The sequence below is a fragment of the Echiichthys vipera genome (assembly GCF_963691815.1).
Source record: "Echiichthys vipera genome assembly, chromosome: 14".
Taxonomy (NCBI): Eukaryota; Metazoa; Chordata; class Actinopteri; order Perciformes; family Trachinidae; genus Echiichthys; species Echiichthys vipera.
Genome location: NC_139839.1, coordinates 19121996 through 19146973, shown reverse-complemented (window position 1 = coordinate 19146973; position 24978 = coordinate 19121996). Strand labels below are relative to the sequence as shown.

Sequence of the window (24978 nt, the reverse complement as noted above, 5' to 3'; positions counted from 1 at the left end):
TATTTATCTCTGCTTTCAAACTTCAGCCTCCATGGGCAGGTAGCTAGGCTTATGTTACTTACACTTTTAGGTGGAAGGTCATGTTCGTCTTGGACAATTGATAGGCAAAGTTTTTCCTGCAAAGTTTGACCGTGACCTTCTTGGGGACTAGCCTTGTTCTTTTCAAAGTGAGACCATATTTTAGACACTGACCTGGGCCTTCAGTGTTAAAAAAAACCATAATGACAGTGAGTGAGTGTCATGACTTCCTGTATCTGGCAATCCAAATTAAAAGCCCTCCAGCCTTTTTGGCAGGCCGCATGCAGTCACATAGATTTTCACCTCATTTTGACAGGACACGATTTTTTTGGGGGGGGCAGCACTAGTATTTTCTCATTTTATTAAAAACTTTAGTGCAAACTTATATACAGATCTTTTCAGATTCTTCAACATTGTTATGGAAAACCTAAGAGAGAAATATGCTCAATAAACGTTTTCATAAGGTTTTGATATATTGTAATATCACCCAGCTTTAGCTGCAACATGACCACGTGGTTAATAGGATGTAAAGCTACCCATAACATTGACACAGCATTTCCTTGGTGAAAATAACTTCAAGAAAGTCAGGTATGATGTAGCAGAGTATGGAATCCCTGTAGGAGATAACTATCTCCTACGTAGGAGATAGTATCTCATATGTACAAGATATATTAAGGTTTAGGCCAACAGTGCTCAAATATTATTTTTTTTCACCTTGCCTTTCAGGACTTCCATAAGCGGAGCCATTATGTTACAAAAATCCCTCATTCCTATATTCTTATCACCACTTTGTTTGGCTTTTCATGGGCACTTCATTTGTAATTGCATTAATTTTTGACAGCTCTAGAATGCAGCTTTAGTGTCCAACAAATGCTTCTCAAATTCAAAAGCAGACTGTCTGAATTGCCAGAGGCTGATTATGCAGCTTTCGTAAATCTTAATGGCTCAGATAAATTGTTATCATTGTGAGTTGAAAATATCACATTTTAATACATTACGTCTTGAATACATTTGACTTCTATTAAATCCTAGCATTTATTCCTGACCACAGTGGATTAAAAATGTGACCATGTGAATGCTTGCAATCTGGGGTCCTTTTTGTGCTTACAGTTTTAGAAACATTTTCAACATCTGTTCATTGCTTTTCACCCCTAGATATCACAGCTTTTCTTTTAACAACAATTTTGTTATTCTTTTCTCATTCTCAGATTGATCCTAAGGTTGCCTTTCCACGTCGCGCCCAGCCTAAGGTAAGAATAAATTGGTGACTAACCCTGCTCAAAGAAAATGATTATGTCTCATGTCACTGGCTTACCTAATTTTCTGTGCTCACACAACAGATATAAAGAGACAGTGGTTGTCTGTTTGTTATTGTAGAGAAATACCTAGTCCGGCTCCATTGTTCTCACCTTGCCTGTTTCACTAAAGCAATTTAAGTTGGAAATAGTAGACTTAAAGGAAATGTTCAGTATGATTGAGGTTTTTTATTTTGTATTACCTCACTATTTTATAGCTAAATTATTTTGTTCTGTGCTTTTATGCTTATATTTGCATTTCATCCCTCATTATAGTTGTTTTTAATGCTAAATATTTTGAAATTAACTGTTGTGTTGTGTTATTAGAAAATAGTTCCATGGCAATTTTAGTTTGCTTAGTCAAGCTTTAAAGTGTGAAATGATCTTGTCAACTTGACTATTGCCTTGACTGGAGTTGTGACTGACAGGATGCGGGCACTAATATATCTGCAGAGAACGTTAGCTATTGGTTGAATATTTTATTAAAAGGAAAAGTGGACATTTAAGAAAGTGGAGATCCTTGTCTTGAATGTTCACATTAATGATATATTGTATGTATATGGATTTTTAAAGGTCAGGTAAAATGCACACAGCCTATATTCAGAAACTGTGTCTTTAAAAGAGACATACAGGACATATGTGTGGTTGTGATGTCACAACTATACCATATATGGGTAGAAACGGTTACTACAGTGCTGTTACAGTCATATCCAGGCTGCGATGATGGTGCATAGGCGCTAACACTGCTGATGCTGATGACCCGGAAATACTGACCAATCAGAGCAGACTGGGCTTCTTCAGAAGGGGGTCTTAAAGACACAGGGGCTACAGACAGCATTTCAGACAGCTGAATACAGGTACATTGAGACACAGTATGAGAAAAAGAATGCTTTTTTAAAAAAACCTAAACTACAAGGATGAACCTGAAAATAAACATAATGTGGGGCCTCTTAAGAGGCCCTAATATGCTACTTTTCAGTGTTGTATTTGTACTTTTTTGGGTCAGCTACAGGTTAATACATTCTTTGATCTTCAAAAAACACGTTATGATTGGTCGGCTGGTTAGAAAGCTTTTCGTAAAATTGTTTCCACTTACCATATACGGAATCAGTTTCCTCAGCAAGCAAAGCAGCCTCCGCTGCATCATTCTGTTTCATGAATGTGTTTGGCTGTCATAAGCCCAATCCTAATACCCAATGAAAAAACATGTTTATGAGCAATTCTGAGAAAAAGGTCATGAAGTTTGATGATAAAAACAATATTAAGTACATTTTTAGCTGTTTAAAACAACCTCTGACAGTACATGATTCAGAGAGAGTTCACAATAGAAACATTTGGCAAACAACTGTTTTTTTTTTTGTTTGTTTTTAATGAATCACCAAATAAGGTAAAGTTGGAGGAAACCGGATCACCCGGAGAAACCCCACACAATCACAGTCCCTCACCATCACAGTAAGGGATTGGTAAATCCATTCAATCACTGTCATGGATTGAGTGTCACATTAAAGACATCCGTAACCAGTAGGGAACTGGTTCTTTTTTCCGGGAGTCTTGTTGTCTTCTGTTGTTCGTTGTCTCCCCATTCATCGCCATGCAATTCTCCTCCAATACTTCATCTTTGTCCACTTTTTCTTGAAGCTCCTGGAATTCTTTATGAAGAGCATCATTGTGCCGTTTCAAGGTCTTCTTCTCTGCTTTCAGGGAATAGGTCATGTTGGCCAAAGTTCTTTCACCTTGGAGTGTGCTGTGGAGCCCCTCGATCTTAAGTTGAAAAGCGCTGTTTTCTTGGCTCAGGGTGTCAGTCTCTGACTTCATCACGTTGTATTTTTCCTTCAGAGCTTCTTCTTCTGAGACCTTTTTCTCCAGCTTCTGAACGTCTTTTTGCAGAGTGTTCTTTTGGGTGGTTAGAACTTTTTTGTCTGCCTTCAATGATTTATAATTCAGCTTAAAAGCGTTCAGAGTTACCAGTTTGTCATTGTAAGTTCTGATTTGCTCAGCTGTTGTGTCGTTCTGAAGCTTCAAGGCGTCTGTCTGTTCCTTCAGCGTGTCATAATTGTGCTTCCAGTCTTTTTCCTTGAGAAGCTTGTTGAAGACATCCGAATGTTTTTTTCTCAGGACTCTGTTTTCTTCCTGCAGAACTTTATCTTCAGCCTCCAGTTCTACGTAACGGTCGTGAAAATGTTTTTTCATCACAAGTTGTTCAATGACGACCTGGATTTGCTGATTCAAATTGGCGTTGTCTTCCTGAAGCTTCAAGGCGTCTGTCTGTTCCTTCAGCGTGTCGTACTCATGCTTCCAGTCTTTTTCTTTGAGAAGCTTGTTGAAGACGTCCGAATGTTTTTTTCTCAGGACTCTGTTTTCTTCCAGCAGAACTTTCTCTTCAGCCTCCAGTTCTAGGAAATGGTCCTGAAAATGTTTTTTAATCACAAGCTGTTCAATGACGACCTGGATTTGCTGATTCAAATTGGCATTGTCTTTCTCCAAAGTGTCCATCCGGTCCAATGTTTCCCTGCATATGTCACCCCAGATCTTTACTTCATCATGTTTTTTGTCGAGATCTTGGAGTTCCTGCTGCAGAGTGTCATTTTGACGACTCACAGCGTCTTTTGACTCTTCCATGATATCCTTATTTTCCAGCACAGCTTCCTCAAACTGGATCTCTTTGTACATCGCCTGAATCTCATGCTGCAAAGCCTCATTCTTCTGGTCGATGGCCTCTTTCTCTGCTTTTGCAACATTGTAGGATGCAACCAAATCTTTGACATGCTGACGCCTCTCCTCGAGCTGCAGGATTTCTTTTTGCAGGGCGACATTTTGCTGGCTCATTGCCTCTTTCTCCTTTTCCATTGCTGTACACATTGCATCCACAACTGTGTCTTCTTGAATTTGTTTCTGAAGCTCTTCATGCTCTTGTATCGTGGCTTCAGACACTTCATCAAATCTGTTCAGGCTTTTCAGGAGGTCCTGACATGTTTGTTTCAGAGTTTCAGTGTCAGTTGTGCTGTAATTTTGGACCTGGTCACAGAGCACCTTCACTTGTTCTTGAATGTAGGCACAGTCTTTCCTTGCAGCTTTTCCCTCTGCACGCGTTGTGTTAAATGCACTTGTGCACTTGTGAAGTTTGAAGGTACAGCGTCTTTAGCTGTTGGGTGATGGCCTTTAGGCTTGCACTCATTTCAGCACAGTTACTACCTGAATCCTTATGTTCCTGGTGAAGGTCCATGTTATCGGACTCCAGAGGATGGGCGTTTTTTTCGTTGCAGCTCATGTTTATCTCTCTTTGTGAAAATATATGTCTCAGTTAACCACAGAAATGCAGAACCAAGCGTATCCAGTGTTGAAGAGATAACAAATCATAATGAAATGCTCAGTGAGAGTTTCCTTGTACTGTGAGGGGGTTAGAATGTTGAGAATATACATAAAAACCCAGATGTGACATCACCTCCTGTTCTTTAAAAGTCAAAATTGAGCCAATCACAAAGCTTCTTTACAATATCTCATGTGTCCCCTAAAGCGGCCTTCACATGGTAAGCTTTTTGCGCTGGGCTAAATCAACGTTAGTATTATAACAACCGTTCAGTTCAGCTACGGAGGTTAAATCACTCAGCAAGCCTGAAACCACAGTCTATATAGAAGACGCTAGCCGCACAACATGCTAAACGTTAGATTTAACAGGTGACCGAACTTTCAACAGTTTGGTTCCATCCCGAGCTTTAGTTTTGAAGTAACTATGTAACATAAAGTTACTGAACCCTTGTTGGGAAATTTACAGTCATTTTGAAGGACATTTTCAGACAAAACAATTAACAAAATCCTTAAAAATAAAGTCAATCCACTAGGTTTCCAGCTCCTTTAATGATGGGAGTATACTATTCTGATGGTCAACAATGGAGCGGGTAGCTTACAGGTCCCAGTGGCTGCTAGTCTCCGTTTAGGTTGGCACTGCTCTGTTTCAGGGCGTGCCTAACTAGCAGGGGTTTCTGGTGCAAGGAATGACTTACTATATTCACGGAAGTAAACATGAGAATGCTATCAAAGTGTTTCAGACGGGTAAAGGGAAGTGCTGTCAGAGGGGGACACACACATGGGGAATACTCATTTTTTTGAACACCTTTTACATTCACAAACAAACTATATAACATACTAAAGGACAAGAAACCCCCCCAAAAGTGTAACAGGGCCTCGTTAAATGAAATAAGTAATTGATGACTTCTCATTGACACTGATCACATTCACTGGCTGAAAATAATGTCTTTTGAGTTGTTTTTTGAAGCATTTGGAGTTGAATGGGATTGAATGACATACATGATTATATATTATATTATATATTTAATTGTGTTGCATGCATGTAATTAGCATTGAAACAATGGTTGATTTAAAATATAAGCCAAACTCCAATCACACAGAACTGGTGTATGAGCTCCTCATGATGTATTATCTTTTCCTTTTGTTGATTACAAGTCTTAAACAGTTCTATTGACAATTAAATATTCAGCGCGTGCAGATGGTGCTGTGGCGTAGTGAAGGGCTTTGTTAAGATGCCCTCTCACACCATCCCCCAGCTTTAGTGTGATGGCACAGTACAGTGCTATTCAACATCGCTATCAGGGCTTTTTCCACCTAAACCAGGTGGAAATCGATAATAGATTTTCTCCTTCCCACTAGATCAGAGGGAGGCATTGTTAAAGAATTGGTCAGGTTTCAAATAAGGAATTGGCAGTGCGGGCTTTCAAAGCCAGAGCACATGGTGACTTAAGGATATCGGCATATGGCTGAGTAACTACCAGTGTTTCTCCACATTTTTTTACATGCCAAGTGTATCAATTTAACTTCTGCTGTTCTGAGCCTTGCTCATGAAAGTCAAAGGTGCAATAAAACAGCTCAGATGGTTGATGATAAGCGAACAAGAAATTCCTCTTGCTGTCGTGGTTATTGTTAATCTTTTTTTTAAACAGTGTTTTATTCCTTAGCAATGACTCACAGAAAGAAATACAATATTTTGAGCTGTTTTACAGGTCTTACACATATTTGTCATTCTACTTTGTGTGGTTCATAACTCAGTAAAATAATGACAACATAACAGAATTTGTGGCACTGCAGAAGCCTTGTACCAATGATTTATAAAATGGCTATAGGGCAAGCTTGTTAGAGAAGAAAAATGGTTGTATTGAATGTGGATTATAAAGGATCTTAAAGCAATGGGATTAAACCAGATAGATTAACATTGCATGGGTTTATACTTTATGTTCAATTGATTTAAGACCTTTAAAAGAAGTTCCATTCTGAGTTTCCCATTTAGAAAGTCCTCTCTGTTTTGCATTTGCTTTCTTTTGTCCTTCTTTTCCCTCCACTGTCTGCCTGCCTGGCTGCTTATGCAGCTGTTGAATAGGCTTCGTTGTTGTTTAAAGAATCTCGTCTTGGCAGGTGCCTCTGTGGCACGGGCTTCGGAGAGCAAATCGTGACGAGACCAATCAGCGTTAATTTTCTCACGGCTAACAATGACCTCAAAAGTAACCCTGCCAATGACCTCCCGCTGCTGAATGCTGCAGTATGGTAAAACTATACAGTATGTACAGCACGTAGAGTAATGCTGAAAACAGACACGAAGTGAAGGTGAACACAGAGGACATTTCACTGTAAACAACTGAAGGTGTTTGCACCGGGATGACAGGATCACAGGAAAAACAACTTGTATCAGCAGGCATAACTGACACGGCCCCAAACATTGGACATTTCCATTATAAAGAGCCAGGAAGGAGTTTGGCAACAAATAATCATTAGGCTGTGTTAAAGCAGACAGCCTTGCATTCATTTAATTTATATCTGAGTTGACATGCATGACAAAGTCAGTTTGCTCAGAGGATTTGTATAGTTACGTACAATTCTGGAGAATTTTCAAGTGAGATATTTGTGTTTCTAAGGCTCGTACTATACCTGAATTGTATTTTGGTCATGGTAAGATATAAAATATTTTTGTATGACAAATCAGTCAGAATGGGGATTTTCTCTGCTTTGCCTGTTGCATTTGGGAATCTTGTATATGTTTGAGTTTTGTATGTTTTTTGTGATTATCTGCACTAGATTATTAAAGAAGAGCACCAAGGGGAGATAACCAGAGGTCCTGTCAATCAAAGAAATTAGGCTTAGAAATGCAAAGCAAATTATTAATGAATAATGTCACAGAACTACAGCTTATCTTGAGACTTAAAAGTGAACATTTTGTATTAGAAATAGAGGTTGTGCTTAAAAGTCATGTCAAAGGTGTCAATGCAGACCACAGATATTAAGGGATTAGGTTTCTTCTGTTCATGATTGATAGATGAGAAAGTAAGGATTAAACAATGATGATGTGATGCAAGGTCCTTTATGCACATTTATTTATGCCTTGTCTCCTCCTTGCCTTTTCAGCCTGGCTGGGGTTAGCCATGGTTTTATTAGATATGCAGCTAAAAGTAGCTTTAGGATAACAGGATTTCAACACACAATAAATAAGTCAGCATCTCAACATTTAGTTTCGCAACAAGCCATTGTTGATCCACTTTATCAGCAGCAAACATTTCATATTTCATGTAATGCGGATATGTTATACAGATTTCATTGGAACCTATTACTGAAAAAAGGGATATGAATATCGATATGACCAAAATATATTCATCACCATTTATTTTTTTGCATAGTATCATTCATGAAATGTCCGGGGCAGGTCCCAGGAAATTGGTTAGCGGATGTCATAAGCACCTCCGACGGTTTCCTTTATTCCTGATGGAAAATGTGATTGATCAACTTTTGAGCTGAATCAGACAGATCCAGATGCAACTCAGGGATCCTTATTTCCACTGAAGCTTAACAACCCTTATATTATATTTCATAAAAATATATGAAAGATTCTAAAGAGTTTGCTGGACACTGGAGATTGTTTGTGCGGTACAGTTTCTATAGTTTTGACAAATCTTGATTCTTAAGAGAGATTAATTATTTTTTTTGTCTATCTTAATACAACACTCACATTTCATATACACTTTATTCTAGATTTGTTATTCGTCACTACAATTATTTCTTCTGTCCATACTGTCGGGCAAGGGAACCCTTTTTACCATGACTACACTGTAAAGTTTTTTTCAGATGGTATGCACAACTGTATCCCTGCCGGCGGTTAAAAAAACACAAACTTCGGTGATCAGTCTCTCGTTCATTGGTTGCACTGCACGACCCGGTTAAAAAAGTTCTAGACCATTCAACTGTGGCAAGGAGGAGTGTGTGTCATGGTATGTGTCCACATTTTTGAACGTGAAGGATTGTCCCGCTTCCCAGTGTGCATGTTTAATGCGTTTGTTACTAGAAGCTATCAATTTCTCCTCAATGACCAATGGCAAACTGAGAAAACAAACTAACGTATTTTTCGGATTAAAAGTCCCTCCAGAGTCCAAAATCCAACACCAAGAATAGACATTTCATCTTGAAAGGCAATTTAAAATAAAAATAGAATAGTGAACAACAGGCTGAATAAGTGTACGTTATATGACGCATAAACAACGAGCTGAGAACGTGCCTGGTATGTTAACGTAACATATTACGGTAAGAGTCATTCAAATAACTATAACATATAGAACATACTATACGTTTACCAAACAATCTGTCACTCCTAATCACTAAATCCAATGAACTCTTCTTCCTCGTTGTCACTTCTGAACAACTCCGCCAACCCCAAAGGTAGACAATGCGCCGCTTAGCTCAAGCATTAGCAGGTAGCACCTTTTTTTCACAATGCACTTCTGCCATGACCCGCCCCCGCCGAATTTTGACTGGTTGACGAGTGTGTGTGACGATTGCTGATATACGCCTAGTCTCTTACGTGACTGAGATAAATAATAGCCCTGGCTAGTATTTGATATTTTACGGTAATGTGTTAATAATTTCACACATAAGTCGCTCCAGAGTATAAGTCGCACTCCCGGCCAAACTATGAAAAAAACTGCGACTTATAATCCGAAAAATACGGTACACCCTCCTACAACCACAATGGTTGCACATAATTGGACGAGCGCTTCATTCGTGGGCTGTCCCTTGTTGCTCTACCTGTCAGGTTGCCAGAACCTCCCTACCCTTGAAAATGAATTACTAGGTACATCAATCGTTCCTTGTTGGTAAAGACGGGACAAACTCACAGTCCTCATACTGTAAAAATGCATTAACTGAAGCTGAATCTGACGCCCCAGCAGTCGAAACATTTGAACCTATCCTTTAACTACAGCCAGACTCTCTTTAACATAAAAATATTTGTTTTTAAAGTCTCATTCCATATTTCAAGCCTGTTGCGATACTGACGATTCTTTAAGAACCGACATGCTTTTTTAGCATTGTGGCTGTGTATAGAGTGGTGAATAAGACAGAGATGAGATGATGCAGTTTCCTTGTTTGATATTTTCCAGTAAGGTTCATACAGAAAGATGTAAACAGGGCCTGCTCTCAGTTTCCTGGAGAAATCAAAACGGTTTTCGCCGACATTGCTCGAGATTTACCACTCAACTGTTTGCGTCATTACCACTGCTGCCGCTGCTTTTGTTTCTGACAGTGGAGTCACACACGACCATGGCATGTCCCAGCATGATTTTAATTGCCAGTGGGACTGTGGCCACTTCAGTGGGAGATGAGTTCTGATGGCTTGTTATGGAAATGAAAGGAAGGAGCAGCAACCGTTTGCAGAGCAATGGGCGTAACCCTTTCCTTGTACCTCATAAAGGATTTGCCGTGTAAGCCATCCCGAACATTTTGTCACTGTGTCTCTGGCAGCATTCTTTGGGATGCAGGTAGACTAAATAGATGTGTACTACACATAAACAGCTGTGACACTTACAGAAATTATGTTTATTTTGTTTGCCATGAGAGATTTCATCCCTGAAACTTTTTGTAATAAACTGCGTTCATGTTAGTGAGGAGGAAGGTGAACTGTGCCAGTATGTTGGTTGAGGTATTTCTGGGATATCAGTCAAAAATACCATCTCAGCAAAGCCCTAGATCTGACTCCAGCCGATGAGAGCTGTGACTGTGGCTTTCCTGTTCATGGCCGACTGTTAGCGTCGGTCTATGTCTGGCAGCTGGAGCCCTCTGTTTGTCTTTGTCTCACTCTCTCTGTCTCTGCATGTCACCTTCTCTTTCTCCCTTTGCCTCTTTTCTCTCTTACACTTATTTTCTGTGAATGGCAAACTGACTTGGACTCCCATCTCCACACTTTACAGTGTGTGCTTTTTTTTGTTTTTCCCTGCCGAAAAGACTCTCACTTGTACGTTTCACTTGTGATTTATACAAATTCAAAACAAACCTGTTCCTGTTTCTCACTCTGTCTACCTCTGTCTTTCCCTCTCTGTGCTCTTTTCTGCGCTTCTTTCAGGATTATAAGGCCACGCAAATCTAGTCTTACACCTTGCTCAGTTATTTGATCTAGATTTAGCGGTATGATATTCCCCTTCTCAAAATGATCCTTATTTCAAATGACACCGCTCACTTCTGGGAAAATGAAACCTCTGTAAGCTGCCAGCCCCTTTGAATGTCCCTGCAAGTTTATTAAAAGCACCAGCTTCCCCGTTCCAACTCTGCCCAGCTGCACGAGTGTGAAAGAATATTCAAGGACAAAAGTCTTTAATGTCGAACAGAATGCTGTATCAATGTCTTTGTTCAGCTTTACAGTTTATGACAGTGAGTCCTCCCAAATATTTATTATGAGAAAGAAGATTATTTCTTATTAGTCGACATTCTAAAGCACTGTGCAGATAACACACAGAGTGGAAGAAAGAGAAAGAATGTTATGTTGTGCAGGCTATTATCCGAGCCTGACGTCGCATTTCAAGGCACATGGAGCAGGTCTTATCCCGGTGAGGGACCAAGATGTCCAACTGAAAAGACATTTGCTGTATTTTTCAAAAATAAATGCACTTTTGAAATGGTTTTCACAACTGACACTAAATGCACTGACGTTTCAGTGAAACCAAGAGACAGACAGTAGACGACGGAAAAGTGACAAGCGAGTTGATGGGAATTCTTCACTGTCACTCTCCTCTCACCCCTGAAAAAAACCGATGTGCAGCCAACATAAATAAGCCCTCCTTTAGATGGAGGATGACACAAGGAGTTGTTTTTTCCCTCTGTGGTAATGGCTACTGTGCCGGAGCTGGAGATGGGTTTAAATCCCTGACCAGTCAGCTCCTTTGCTTTCAGTGGCCTCAGTGGAACTGCTCCAGATGAAAATGGGGCCAGAGCACAGGCATATGAATGACTGTTTGTTTGGTGGTCAGACACAATCACCAACTGAGTGACCCAGTTAACGGGTAGTCAAAGCAATGCTCAGTTTGATTCATGCATGTTTTTTTTTGTGTGTTTCACACTTCCTAAATGTACCCTATGTGCCTTTTTTTCAGGCTTTCCTCCAATATTTATGCATCAATGGAAAGATAAATGTTGCGTAGATTTGACTGCTAGTGTAATTTTTTTTTTTTTACCCCAGATATAATATGAACACGCATTTCCTTTGTTTGAATAATTGCCGGCGCGCTTATAAATGGAGTGCACATGTGTGTGATTCTTCTTTCCTCTGCCTGCCTCTTTTTCTGCTCCAGTCTCCTTGGTAGAGTAATTAGGTTTTCTAGAGGATTGAGGGGCTCTTACAATGCTTACCAATGGCAGCAGTCAGGCAGACTAGTGCTGGGAGGGCAGAGAGGACAGAGGGTTGTGCAGGAGCCTGGCACTGCTAAACCTGATGCTGACTGACAGTAATGAGGACAGCCTGCTAGCCAGGATAGAGAGGAGAGGAGAGCAGAGGAGAGGAGGGCATGGTCCTACACTATACCTCTCAAGACATCTTATCAAAGCCTCTATGTGTATACACACATATGTACAAACAACACACACACACACACACACTTTCAGGTATTTAGAAAGACATCTTCGTGTTTTTCCTCAAATACATGAGCAGTGAATTATAGATAGTGAAGCAACGATTATGAAATTTTAGGATGATACAGATGTTTAAAATAAAAATATAGCCGATAGCCGATGTTGTTGTCTTTGGTTATTATTTATTTCCCCTTTTGTACCTTTTGAAACACTTCATTATAAAAAACAAAGTTTTAAAGTTATTCAGTATTTCATTACACTATCTTTGAATACGCACAAATTCAGTCATACAAATTTAAGAAACAACCTTTTATTACAGGAATTATTCACATAGAAAGATTCTTTTTTGAAAAAAAAAAACCCTTATCGACATTTTAACACTAAAAATTGATGCAACAAATAAACATCAGCCACTGCCATCAGTCAATGCCGTCTTATTTGCTGATGGGCCAATGGCAGTCAACAAGGTGAATTTCTGCCGATACTGATGTCTGATGCATACATCTGCATTCCTAATTATAATCAATACTTTAATATTTTGTGTGTGTTCTCGTATTTACTGTTGCGTAAAAAAAAAGGACTGCAAGAAACTGTTATTAATATATTAGTGTTTGGTTTTTAGGTCTCCCATCACATGAATGTCACTGATAATCTTTGGTCAGCACAAACCAATAGTGACTCTGACCTTGGGCCCTCCACAGCCGTAGCACTGTTCTGTATTAGTGCACTGTGATTATGGGACAGGTGGATTAGCCCCGTTCATAATATGAAAATCTTTTTCCAATCTTCTTTAGTCTCCACCCATCAAATGTGAAAAACTAAGAAGTCATCACTTCAGGGAGTGTCTTTGGCCAATGAGGAGTGTACTTCACATTTTTTTTTACAGTGACCTTTGTGAAATACTGGAAATAATTAATCGGGAACGTCCGGTTTAATCAGTCATGAGGAATTCAGTTGTGTTGTTAGACACATCACATTGCTGTCCAGTTTTAAATTCTCATTACTTCTCACCACATTCACCCCTGTGCCTCAAACACGCAGTCAGGGATTTGTACAACAGAGTAAAATATGCCGTCGGTACCAAGAGAGGCTCATGTGTGTCAAGTCTGAAATACGTCTGCAATTGTATATATATCGTTGAATGATATATTAAATATTTCAAAGTACAGCTTGTATCTTTTGTAAATATTATACAATGTTAACTGTATGTGTTTTGTCTAACATTATTATGCTCATTTTCATGCAGATGTTGTACGTATTCTTATGACATTATACCTGCGATATTATGGTTGTATGGTAAAGAGTTCACATACTACAAAACACAGATGTGGACCAGCATATAAAAGAAACATATTTGAAGATCAATATTGTATGAAAATGACAATAACTACGCAAAATAAAACACACAAACAATAATAGGGCCGTCCCTAATTAAAAAATTCTTAGTTGACTTGGTTTTCTGTCACCCAATCTATTCGTTGATCCAATCAATATATTTTTGAAACTGAGTTTCTCCACAAAGAATCATGCTAAAGCACCACTTTAAATAATAATAAAGTCATTCAGCATGAAAAGAGCATTTAATAAATTACTTCTTGGTCGACTAAGACCAACTAGGGGCAGCCCTAGTTCATTCAAAGTTTTTAGTTTTTGAAAATGCTATGTTTTCAATGTTAGGAATATGGTTGAATATGCAGACCGGAACTAGATTGACTGACATGGGCGCCAAAATAAAACGAGGCTGACACAATGCTACCAGAAGAGTGAGGTTTTAAACACACAGTATCTGTAGTATATTTGTAATTGAGAAGGTAAAGCTTATTTTGTGTTGGACGCGTCTGACTGATTGGAGGATTGCCTGACTGGCTCACTGAAGTGTTCTGCCATGATTGGATTCAGTTGTCATTGTAGAGTAAGATATTGGAATCTCGCAGGCCAGATTGCTCTTTCTCACTTTGACGTTGTGTGACAGTTCAGGCTCTGTAGTTTTTATGCGTTGTCCTGTTTTTCTTTTTTCTTTTGGGGGCACCAGGCTCTTAAATTAAGAACAATCCTGTTGTGCCATTGTTGCTAGTGTGTGTAATAGAGATGGCACTAACTAACATGTCTTTGTATCCATAGGGTTTTTTTAATGATTGAAATCATGTGGATCATAGGACTTCTTTGTTGTACTTGTGTTGGTATACTTTTAATGCCCTCAGGTCATGGCTTGCCATCACCAAAACCAGTTTGGTTTAGGGACCGCTCTGACACAGTCAATAGAGCAACACTCTAATAATAACCAAACATGACTGGATAGACAAGAAATAACAAGCAGCGAACGGAAGCATATTCTATGCTGTAATTACATATTTCAGAACTATTATTTTACTGTCACTCTCAGCAGCTGTGTTATGTGCTTTCCTTGTGTTACACCCCAAAATATCTTCTCTCGAAGGTGACCGTGGTGTATCTGCTGTCACTTTGATGTAAAAATATTATGTAATTAGCAGAAAGCATTTGGGACTTTGATTCTTTGTTGTTAATTAAAATTATCGGCTATTTGTTTCACTTCAACGGATGATTCTTGATCAAAGATAAAAAGGTCGACAGGATATAAGTGTTTCAAGAGTATTGACATAAAACAGTGCAACAGATGCAACATTCTAAAGCAGGAGGCCAAATTGCTTATGATAAGAATGACTCAGCCTGTACCTATCCTCACACTGTACATCTGTGATTTCCACCTGATGTGGGAGCCACTGAAAGGCTACTGTTATGCATGTACTTTGCCCAGGCACTGCTTAATAGCTCCCAAACGGCCCCAGTGGCAGAAAATCTGTGTGGTATTGTTGGTAAAAGGAGGTACTAGATAGAATCTTTAGGTTGAGCTGTAACAAAAGAGGAAAATATATGCAGGAGTTCCAACAGCCAGGCATGCTGCTCCACATTTATGGTGGGGAACCTCACCTGCTTTTTCTCTGCAGTCACATGCTGGGTGGTGTGTCATTCACTTCCATAATGATATACAATTTTTCAACCTAAATAGAGATGGAATGAAATGTCATGTTTATTTTTATACGATGACATGTTGCATCTGTTGCAGTGTGTCACATTGTATGGTTATGATTATAAACATACGGTTATGAGTGTGTAAGGTGTTCAATACTGAATTACTGCATCTAAGTCAGCGCGCTAAAGAGCTTAGCTGTTCCTCTACGTAATGCCTCGGTTCTCAGCTGTGACCTTTCTCTTCCGCACATCATTCATGATTATACTGCTGACATGTTGGCTCATGCCAATAATTTTTCATTGGAGGCAGTGTCAGCCACATCATATTTTATCATCGGGACAAATTTGTGTTTGTGTTTGCATGTAGGCTTTCCATAATTTGTATTTGTCTGTTTATGTGCTAGATTAGATTTTGCATTTAATTCAACTCAGAAAATAATTCAGATGTAAACATAGTCTGGCAGCAGTGGGGGAAAAAATATATTGTTGCTTAATGAGTGCTATGTTACATGAATGAACAAGGTGCTTGTATGTAGTAAAATGTGTGAGTATGTATGCATGTCAATGTGTTTAAATAGAGTGAGTAAACAGTGAGTTTACACCAAAATGATACAGCAAATCTCCTTCATGCCTGAACAGACTGAGAGCGTGATGATCACACCACAAATACAAAATGAAGGAGAGGAAGGATACATTATGGAAAAGAATATTTTTGGCGTTTGATTATCTGAACCATTTTGACTCATAGCTAAATTATTGTATTATTGTTATTGTATATTGGTGAAGGATTTTCAAATACTTATTGTTACAGCCAGATATAACAGTCAAAATGAATGCTTTTCACGCATATTGAAAGTCTCCAGAGTGATGTTGTTTCCAAGTGCACCTTGTATATACTCCTGTGGCTCCAAGCTTAGAAGTCACGAACATGACTTGTTATATTTGAGTGCTTTGACTGCAAATAACAAAATGGACCTTGTAACAAAAGCAGTCATTTTTTTCTGGCAAAAAAATTAAACTGCATAGAGCTACTTTGTGCTGCCCTGGCAAAGACGAGTAAGTGCACAACATGCATGTAATTGATGTTTAATTAATGCAATAACAGTGGTTATTATAGACAGGAAACCTGTCTTTATGCAGTTTTACTAACAATAGAAGCAAAGCCGTGGCTAGATAGTGTTTGCACTAAATGTGTGACTGCTTATTATCTCCACAGAATACCAAACAGTAAGGTAATATTCCATAACCTCCACACTGACATCAATTGTTGACACATTTCTTTCACAGTCTTTTTGAGACAGTTTTCTTGTCATACAACTCAGTTTCTTTCAGAAAACACAAGCCACTATTTTTTTAACAAAAGGAAATATTTACTACTTTACAGGACCATTGTCCTGACTGAAATGCTGTCTAGTTATTTCGAGGTTGCACATAGGCTAACTGAAGTAATTACTGGACATTATCCATTCTCAAAAATGGTTTGGAGTCACAGATTTGATTTATTGTACCAATTGTGAGATTTTTAAAGTACAATTAGCCTGGCATTGGCAGAGTAATTTGAAAAAGCGGATTGAAATCGAAACATGTTGGTTTATTTTCTATTTCTAAGGGGCGTTATCAATGGTGCGGACCAAAATGCTTCTGCATGCAATTAGATAGACCTACAACTAATCAGAGCAACAACACCATAAAGCACTGAGTGACACATGCACATAGTCACAAACCTTTTTTCAGCTAAACAGTACACTGAAACGTGTTTCAGAACACCTTTTAGAAATAGCCAATACATTTAGTGAATCATGAGTCTGGTAATTTGCGGACGTATCTGCCAGAGCAAATGAAACATGAGCTCGGCAGATTCATCTGGTTCTCAGGGTACTCTGCACCTCCAAAGATATAAACAGTTTTCTTCTGTTTAGACGGTTTGGACTTTAAGGAAACTGTCATTGCGACATAGTGGGGATCCCATTACTTTGAAAGAAAATAAGGGGACATCATTTAATTGACTGATACCAGCCCCTACCACATCCATTACTTATTTATTCCTTCTAATCCATTTTGCGACTGCACTGCAGGTGTGCCACCGCTGCGGCAGTAACTGCTGCGGCAGTAACCGCTGTGCCAACAACTTTGGTCGCAAAATTACCAAAAATGTGTTCTCGCACCTAAAGGCTCTACATGTGGTAGTGCCATGAATTTACACCTCTGGTTGTGTTTTCACCTTGATTCATTAAAAGAAGGCCCCTTGTGACATGCGGTCAGAAACTGCAAAAACAACAGCACACAGAGAAAAAAAAAACCCTCCTTTGTCTGTGTGGCTTCTGCAAAGTAGTAGACAATGTGAAATAATCAAACACAGGTAATGCATACGCACACTGTGTCCAGCTTGTAACAGTTATTTTGTGACTTAATTTTCTCCTGTGTTATCATACAATATGAAAAGTGTTGACAGATTAATTTCCTTGCCGTGACTGCCTTAGACCATTTTGTGATTTCTAATTGATAGCTACATGCAGCAATTTTATAGCACTAGACAATTTTATAGCACTTTTAATTAGTCCAACTTTGACCTTCTGTTCGCTTTGCATTTATATTGCTCCAAATTATTTTCACCTTCTTTCCTCATTAACTTTTGTCAAATGAATAGGGGCATTTACAACATATGAATCTATACATGGGCTGTATGAAATATGGTGAGACTCAAATTAATTGATAATAGTCTGTTATAATAATTGTTTGATTGATTATACACAGTGAAAAAAATCTCTGAAATTAATATCAAGTGTCTTTTGACCCCGGAGAGAATCTCTAGTAAAGGACTTGCTCAACATAGAAAAATATATAAAATGAATCAATAAAAAAACCCTCAGTCGAATGAGGCTGTAACGACCACTTAGTTGACTAATTGACTAAGAGGGGAAGCCCTTACATACGTCATTAGGAAATACAGGTGCATGATGACACTCCACTCAGATAAATCCTTCATATGGAACTAGTTAATCTCTCATGTAATGTCGAGCAGATGTGTGCATTGGTAAATGAGCAAACACCAACCTTAGATGAATCTCAATAGACAAGGTGTGGGGTATTCATTTGGACTTCATCCAATGGATGAAATTTGAATTTAGATCCCAACATGCACCATGTGCATTCAACTTTAACCAAACAATTCTTCAACGTTTGAATTATCAAGCTGTAGCTATTACTGTGACATGGAAGAATTGGTGCTGGTGCAGAATCTTTTACTGGATGAACACCACAGAAAGAAGCCTGCAGTTAGGTGTATACAGTGCTACTGTGCAGTACTTTTGTATCCCATGTAAATCTTGCATCTGAACAAGGGCAATTTCAGTGCTGTCATTTGACCCCAGAGGAGAGTAGAGGAGCTGAAATTACTCCCACCAGTAAAACAGTGTGATAAATGGCAGGATTTCATTCATTGCAAATGGGCAATCTCAATGAAGAGCAGGCGAAGGAAGCTAGCCAGAGCAGTAAAAATACTTTATTTTTGATGCTGTTCTCTGCTACTAAAAGTTGACCCGTAGTTAGCATTTGAATGGCAGCACATAGTCTGTAAACCGAATTGCGTTGGCCCTGTTTTTCAAATTGAACAAACACGATGCCTTGCCCAGAAACTTCCTCTCTTTTGACTTTAACAGCTTATGTCTCAAAACAATTCAACCAAGAAAGAAGCAAATGTGAAAAAATTGTGCATGAGTACAGCGATTTAAAGTGGCGAGTCACGTTGTCTGATGCACTTAATTTGCATTAAGTAGACAGGACCTCCACTGGTGATTAAAAACAGCGAAAAATGAGCATCTATGAATGCATTAAAAGTAGATAGTGGCAAAGAGTTCATTATTGGTAGTTATATGTGGCACCACTTAATGAGGCCCCCATTTCACTCCAAAGAGTGGACAGTTGGTACACAGAAAGTGGAAACTTAGAGAATTAAGCAGTAAACATGACCTCTTTTAACCTTCATTCTACTCTCTGTCTGTTGGGTGTAGCATATTTGTGTGTGTTTGGCTCTCTGTCCGTCTGCCTCATCTATCCACCTTCTTTGCAGCATTGGAGTCTTTATCTGCTTGGTTGACTTCATAACTGTAACACTAGTTTAATTTCCTTACCTGCTTAATTGAAATTCACATTTCTTTCTCATGTGTCTTGTATGTGTCTTGTGCGTGTGTGTGTGTGTGTGTGTGTGTGTGTGTGTGTGTGTGTGTGCACATGCATGTGTGTGTGTGTGTGTGTGTGGCGGATATTAGTGGAGATGTATTTTCATTCTAAAAGTGGCAAGTGATGGACAGGATCTTGCAGACAATGCCTCCACCCCCACTCCCCTCTCCACTACCCTCAATCTTTTTGTCTGCTGCACCTGTCTTTTAGATACCTTTCAACCTTGTCTCTTTCTTTTGCTCTCTCTATTCCCAAGTCTTTCTTTTCCCTGGATTGCCTCGGCTTGATAAATCTGAAGCTAAATTTAGAGACACATTTCTCAAAGACAGCCGGACTAAAAAGAGAGAAGACCGCAGACAAAAATGGCCTCTCTAATCCATGTTTATCATCTTTTATTTTCTCTTTGAAAAACGTGAGGTCATCACAGAAATTCCCTGCTCTCTTTTGTCTCTCCGTTTCTGCCATAACTTTTTCTCTACTCCAATTAAATGTCAGTGGCCACATTATTGTCCCAGAAGACCACATTTAAACTGACAGGATATTCAAATTACATCGTTCAGCTCAGTGGGGTTGTGCTTTATAAAATTAGGGCCTTGCTGAGGTTCTAATAGAATCTTTGCCATTTAAATTACAGCTGCAAACGTGCTGTCATCAAGTGCGGCCTTCATTACACTCTCTTTATTTCCCAAATTCTTACATTGTTTGATTACAATATGGCACCGACTGTTGAGGAGAGAAATTACGTGTGTTGAGCCTGGAGTGGTTTCAGCTGCACCTTACAAGCTTGGCACAGCTCACATTCGTGAAGAGATGTGTTAGCCACAGGCTCACACATTAGCAAGAAAAAAAAAAGCAATAAAGCAGCTGAACTTGGACATGGACACATAAAAAGGCTCGGTAATCTTTAAAGCACTGTTACACTGCAAGATGCATTTATTTATTTATTCATAAAGTAAATTAACATTTTGACCTTTACAGATGATTCAGGGTCTGTAAGTGAACTGTATATAATGGATGCATACACGTTATTAAACTACAACACATGAGGATGGAGCACGCTGCACAACCAAACTTACAAGTCAGACTTATCAATAATATATGTCAGGGCTACATGCGCACGCTACATGGTGGGTTTAGTGGAAACGGTTGCATCTGTGGCAGAAAAACATTTTGCTAAGAGGGTTGTGAAAGAAGTAGAGAGCGTGCCCAGCAGGACTAACTTTTCCCCCCCAGCGATTCACTTCTCGTCACAGGGGGGTGTGCCAGCTGCTGGCTCCGTTTGGGTGACGTGAGCATTCACTCAAACCACTTTCAATTAATCTTCTACACTCCTATGCAATAAGAGGCTCAAACTGTATTATGTCTTTGTTTCAGTCGATTGCATGTTTTCAAACAAAAGCAGCTTTACATACAACCTTATCAGAGCTGAATTTTTGATGACTGTAGTGTTATACCTTACATTTTAAGCAGTCTTGATTTGTGTGTTTACAGTGGTCTGCTTTTAGAATTATTTTTAATGACATAATCCGTAAGATTTTCATCTAGTTAATTGTCTAAGTTACTATCTATCAAAGAGTGAGTTAAACAATGATGATTGCCTCTTTGCCGAGTATTCCATTCTGTGTGTCTGTGGCGACATTCCTGCCCTACATGCAAATGCACGCAAGGTTAGTGCCCCTGTTTACATTAGTCAGCAGTGGTTGGTCTGCCAGGCGAAGCTTGTCACTGAAGTGTATGCTACATTTCATTGTAATCGGAAATCGGGAACTTCCAACTTCTTAGTCAGGCTTGTGGTAAGGGCAGAAATGTAGTAGGAACTTTTTTGTGAGTGTATGGATTGAAGAGGGTAAAATATAGGGGATGGACCAGAAGGAGAGAGGCGAATGTGCATCAATAAAGTTTACAAATAGCAAAAAAAAACGTAAACATGCATAGCCAATGTGAATGTGACAAGAGGGCTCTGAAAGAACAGACTCGCCTGCATCTTACCACCAAAGAGGGCGCTAGAAACAAGGTATCTCAAATCTTACGGATTACAGCTTTAAATGTAGTCCTTAGTGTAAATTGTAGCACACCATAGTCAAATTTAATAAAATAAAACTTGTACTGTAGATGTTTATCTCCAAACCAGAAGTGCATGTGAATGGAAATCCAGATTCCGTAAGCTTTCTGATCTTTACTCAGCTCTCATTATGCATATTTGGTATGGATGAAAGACTGTAACAGTGGAGCTAGACTACATATGGCAAGCTAAATTAAACAGAAAACACAGCCCCACTGTTGTGTGACAATTGCTTAAATTTCCTAAAAACTCCCTTAATTGTTTTTACTCTCATGCTCAATTTATACTCATTGATATTGCTTATTACACGTGGTGAATGCTGTGATGAGCACACAGTGTTTGCCTTCGAGAGTATGCCTTCCTGTAGATGTATTAGTGTATTTTGTAAAACTCATGTTTGCACCAAAAATAATTTGCAATTAGTGCAGTTTCTCCGCTTTGTTTAATACAGCATAGTGATGGATCGATTCACTGAACAATACACACATTACTGACTGTAGTGTCTCAAGGAGCAAGGTAATGGCTTGAACAGAAGACTCGTTTCTCTGTCTCTCTCATTCTCATCTTCCTCTATCTTTTCACTGCTTTCATAACTTCTTGCCGGCCTGTTGCCAGTAACACTTATCCTTTAGCCTCACCTCTACAGCAGCTTGTTTATGTTGAATATGAAGGGTGGAAAATGTTCCCCCTGTGCAGTAAAGTGGCATCCTACAGTGCCCCTCAACTACATTACCATACATTTTTCAGAAGGGGAGAGAGTAATGAGTTTGCCATTTGGATTTACACTGCAATTATTTGCTAGATTCTTAAACATTTCAATGGCCCTTTAAGTAAACAGTGTCAGCCCCTGAGAAAGTAAGGCCAGGCAGCTAGTTGAAAGAGAAACACATTAGCGAGATTACTTTAAAAGGGAGCTTCACTGATTACAATATTAATTGGGCTTATTATCAGCAACATCTACTGTATGGCTGACTAATATTTCTAACTCACATTTCAGGAGGTAGGACTATCTAATATTTTGCATTTTTCTTGAGTATGAGGGAAACAGTTTATCACAGATCATATCAATAGTTGATGCTAATTTTTTTGATTGGCTCATTGATAAATGGACTAAATGTCGCAGCACTAACCCACAACCAAGGAGTAGGCTCTGCTTCAGATGACAACACAGGGGGAAATGAATACTCTTAGACAAGAAAGTATTTAGAAGGACGTCGATTTTGTGTTTGCTTACTGATTTTGTTTGACCTCTGCTCATTGATTCGGAATTGGTTTATTTTAGGCAGGAAAGGGAGATGATAAAGAAAAACATTTGCAAGCAGTGCTCCGATTTGAAGATTTTCACTCTGGAATGGATTGGGAAGTACTCCAGTGTGTTGACAATAATGTGTCAATGTTTACGATGCTTGATTAAAGATTGTCTTTCATTCTTTGCATTTGTTATTAAAAGTTTGCCAATTATATGACTTCATGTCAGTAAAATAATATAAATGTAATACTTCTTACAATATATCAGCTTGCACTGAAGTTGTTCATTATTTGGCTCCTCAAGTTTATAGAACCTCAAGTTTAGCTCATATTAAAATGTCAAATTAAGTCATTTTGTATCATCATTAAGATTGTGCATATAATAAGTGACACGTCTCTGACCAATACTCTCAGAGACTGGCTTGATGACTGGATTTTCTCTCTAACTGTACAAGTGACAAAGCGCATTCTTATTCATAGTAATTGCCTGTGAGGTGTAACTGTAGCTGACGCGTGGCTTGCATAAAAACTCTGCCTTTTACCTGGCATCTGACATTTCCTAGTCTTTGATCGATGAGCTTGCCACTGGATCCTTCACTCTGGGCAAGTCCTTCTCCCTCTGTGACTGAGAACTCTGCAAGATGGTGGGGTTAGTACCTCCCTAAGCAAGATTAGAAGTACAACACGTCTCCTTCTTTGAAGATACAGTGTTACATCACGCAGTACAGGAATCCCCAGAAGGTCTAATGTAAAGCAGGAGAAGTATACAGTATATCATCAACATGAAAAGAAGACTACATTTGATTACTGTAGATCACAATATGTAATGCATCACTGAAACAGGTGTGTTAACACTACGGCTTTGCCATCACCATCATTGATTACATTGAATATGTAAATTCAGAATGGATGGATGATTTAATTGTAGAAAGCCCAAGTTTCTCTTTAATAACATCATGGTGTTTTTTCTTTAATTTGCAGTCTTGCTACTCTGTGTTGCACTAATTTAGAGATAATCATATATCACAGTCTTGTATCTCCGTATTTAATAGTCATGCAGTTCACTGACATTGATGTGTTTTATTTTAGTCATCTCAAACTCACACAATGCAATGCAAAAGCACCAGCACCAGCACCAGCACCAGTGGGAAAGAAAATAATAAAAAAAAAATTGCTGCATAAAAGATCTGTGTAAAACGGTTGGCCCTGACTTTCAAGTCTTAATGCAAAAATATTGTTTTGGTTCCTTAAAGTAAATCATCTTTCATTTTGAGGTAATTTGGTTTTAAATCTCTGGGTTTAATTGGGATTTGTTGTGTGGGAAGGGGGGCCGATTTAGCCGAGTAATTGCCTGGGGTTGCACCAGTATGTAGCAGCAGTAGTCTGTCAAATGCAGCTCAATATAGTGCTACAAGGACCTAATAATGAAAACTAGGACTCACGCACAAATTTATTTCATTATTCAGAAAATGTCCTTACTGACACTAAGATTGTCAGATCTTCTATTAAATATCAGTGTCCACATACGGTACAATGTTTATTTGGGCTCTAAGATATTAAAATTAGACTGCAAAAATGCATTAATGGTATGACTGAAACCTTTAGAAAAATAGGAATTAAGCCCACATACGAACAAAGCAATATAGACACAGTGCTTCCATCCAAATTCAACATTTTACATGTGATTTGGAAAAAAAATGTAAACTATTATTATAATGTGTAAGTCTGTGTGAGTAAATCCTTGCAAGACACGGAAGAACGCCCATCCAGTCCTAGTTTCGCTTAGCTCTGCTTGATTGACAATGTCTTCTTGATTGGCTCCACTCGATCATGTGTGCCATGCGCTGGAAGCAGCCCAGCATGGTGGCTGTCAGTCATTTGAAGCGAGAGGCAAATGTAGTTAAGAAAAATAGCTGTTCATTTCTGGTTCTAATATGTAAGAAATGTTTTTTCTATGATAGAAAAACTGAATGTTGACAGTAGATGGAGGATAAGCTGCACCTAACCACTTAATGGAGCCATTTCAACCCAACTTGACCCCTGATGACAAAAAATGAGACATGTTTGCTTGAATGCTTTGGACAATAATTGTAGGTCATTTATTTATCGTAGTAATTTAATGAAATTAGCATATCTATTGTGGGAATTTCAGTCAAGTAAAAACAAGACGTTTGACTTGGTGGTAATTTGAGAAATACTTCTGAGACTGTGTAGATACATAGTACAGTATAATCAGGTGCAAAAGCACAGTGCTTTCCTGAAAATGAGATAAAATCATCACAATAATGAATTGAGTAG

General features: G+C 38.8%; 1 protein-coding gene across 10 annotated transcripts in view; it reads left to right on the top strand.

The window, feature by feature from the left end:
• Nucleotides 1-24978, top strand: part of msi2b (musashi RNA-binding protein 2b) — a 251582-nt gene that overhangs the window by 12002 nt on the left and 214602 nt on the right. For all 10 annotated transcript variants that reach the window (XM_083927062.1, XM_083927054.1, XM_083927058.1 and 7 more), the window contains exon 5: nt 1227-1268. In XM_083927062.1, the coding sequence (XP_083783188.1) occupies nt 1227-1268 (42 nt within the window). The remainder of the gene's footprint in view (nt 1-1226; nt 1269-24978) is intronic.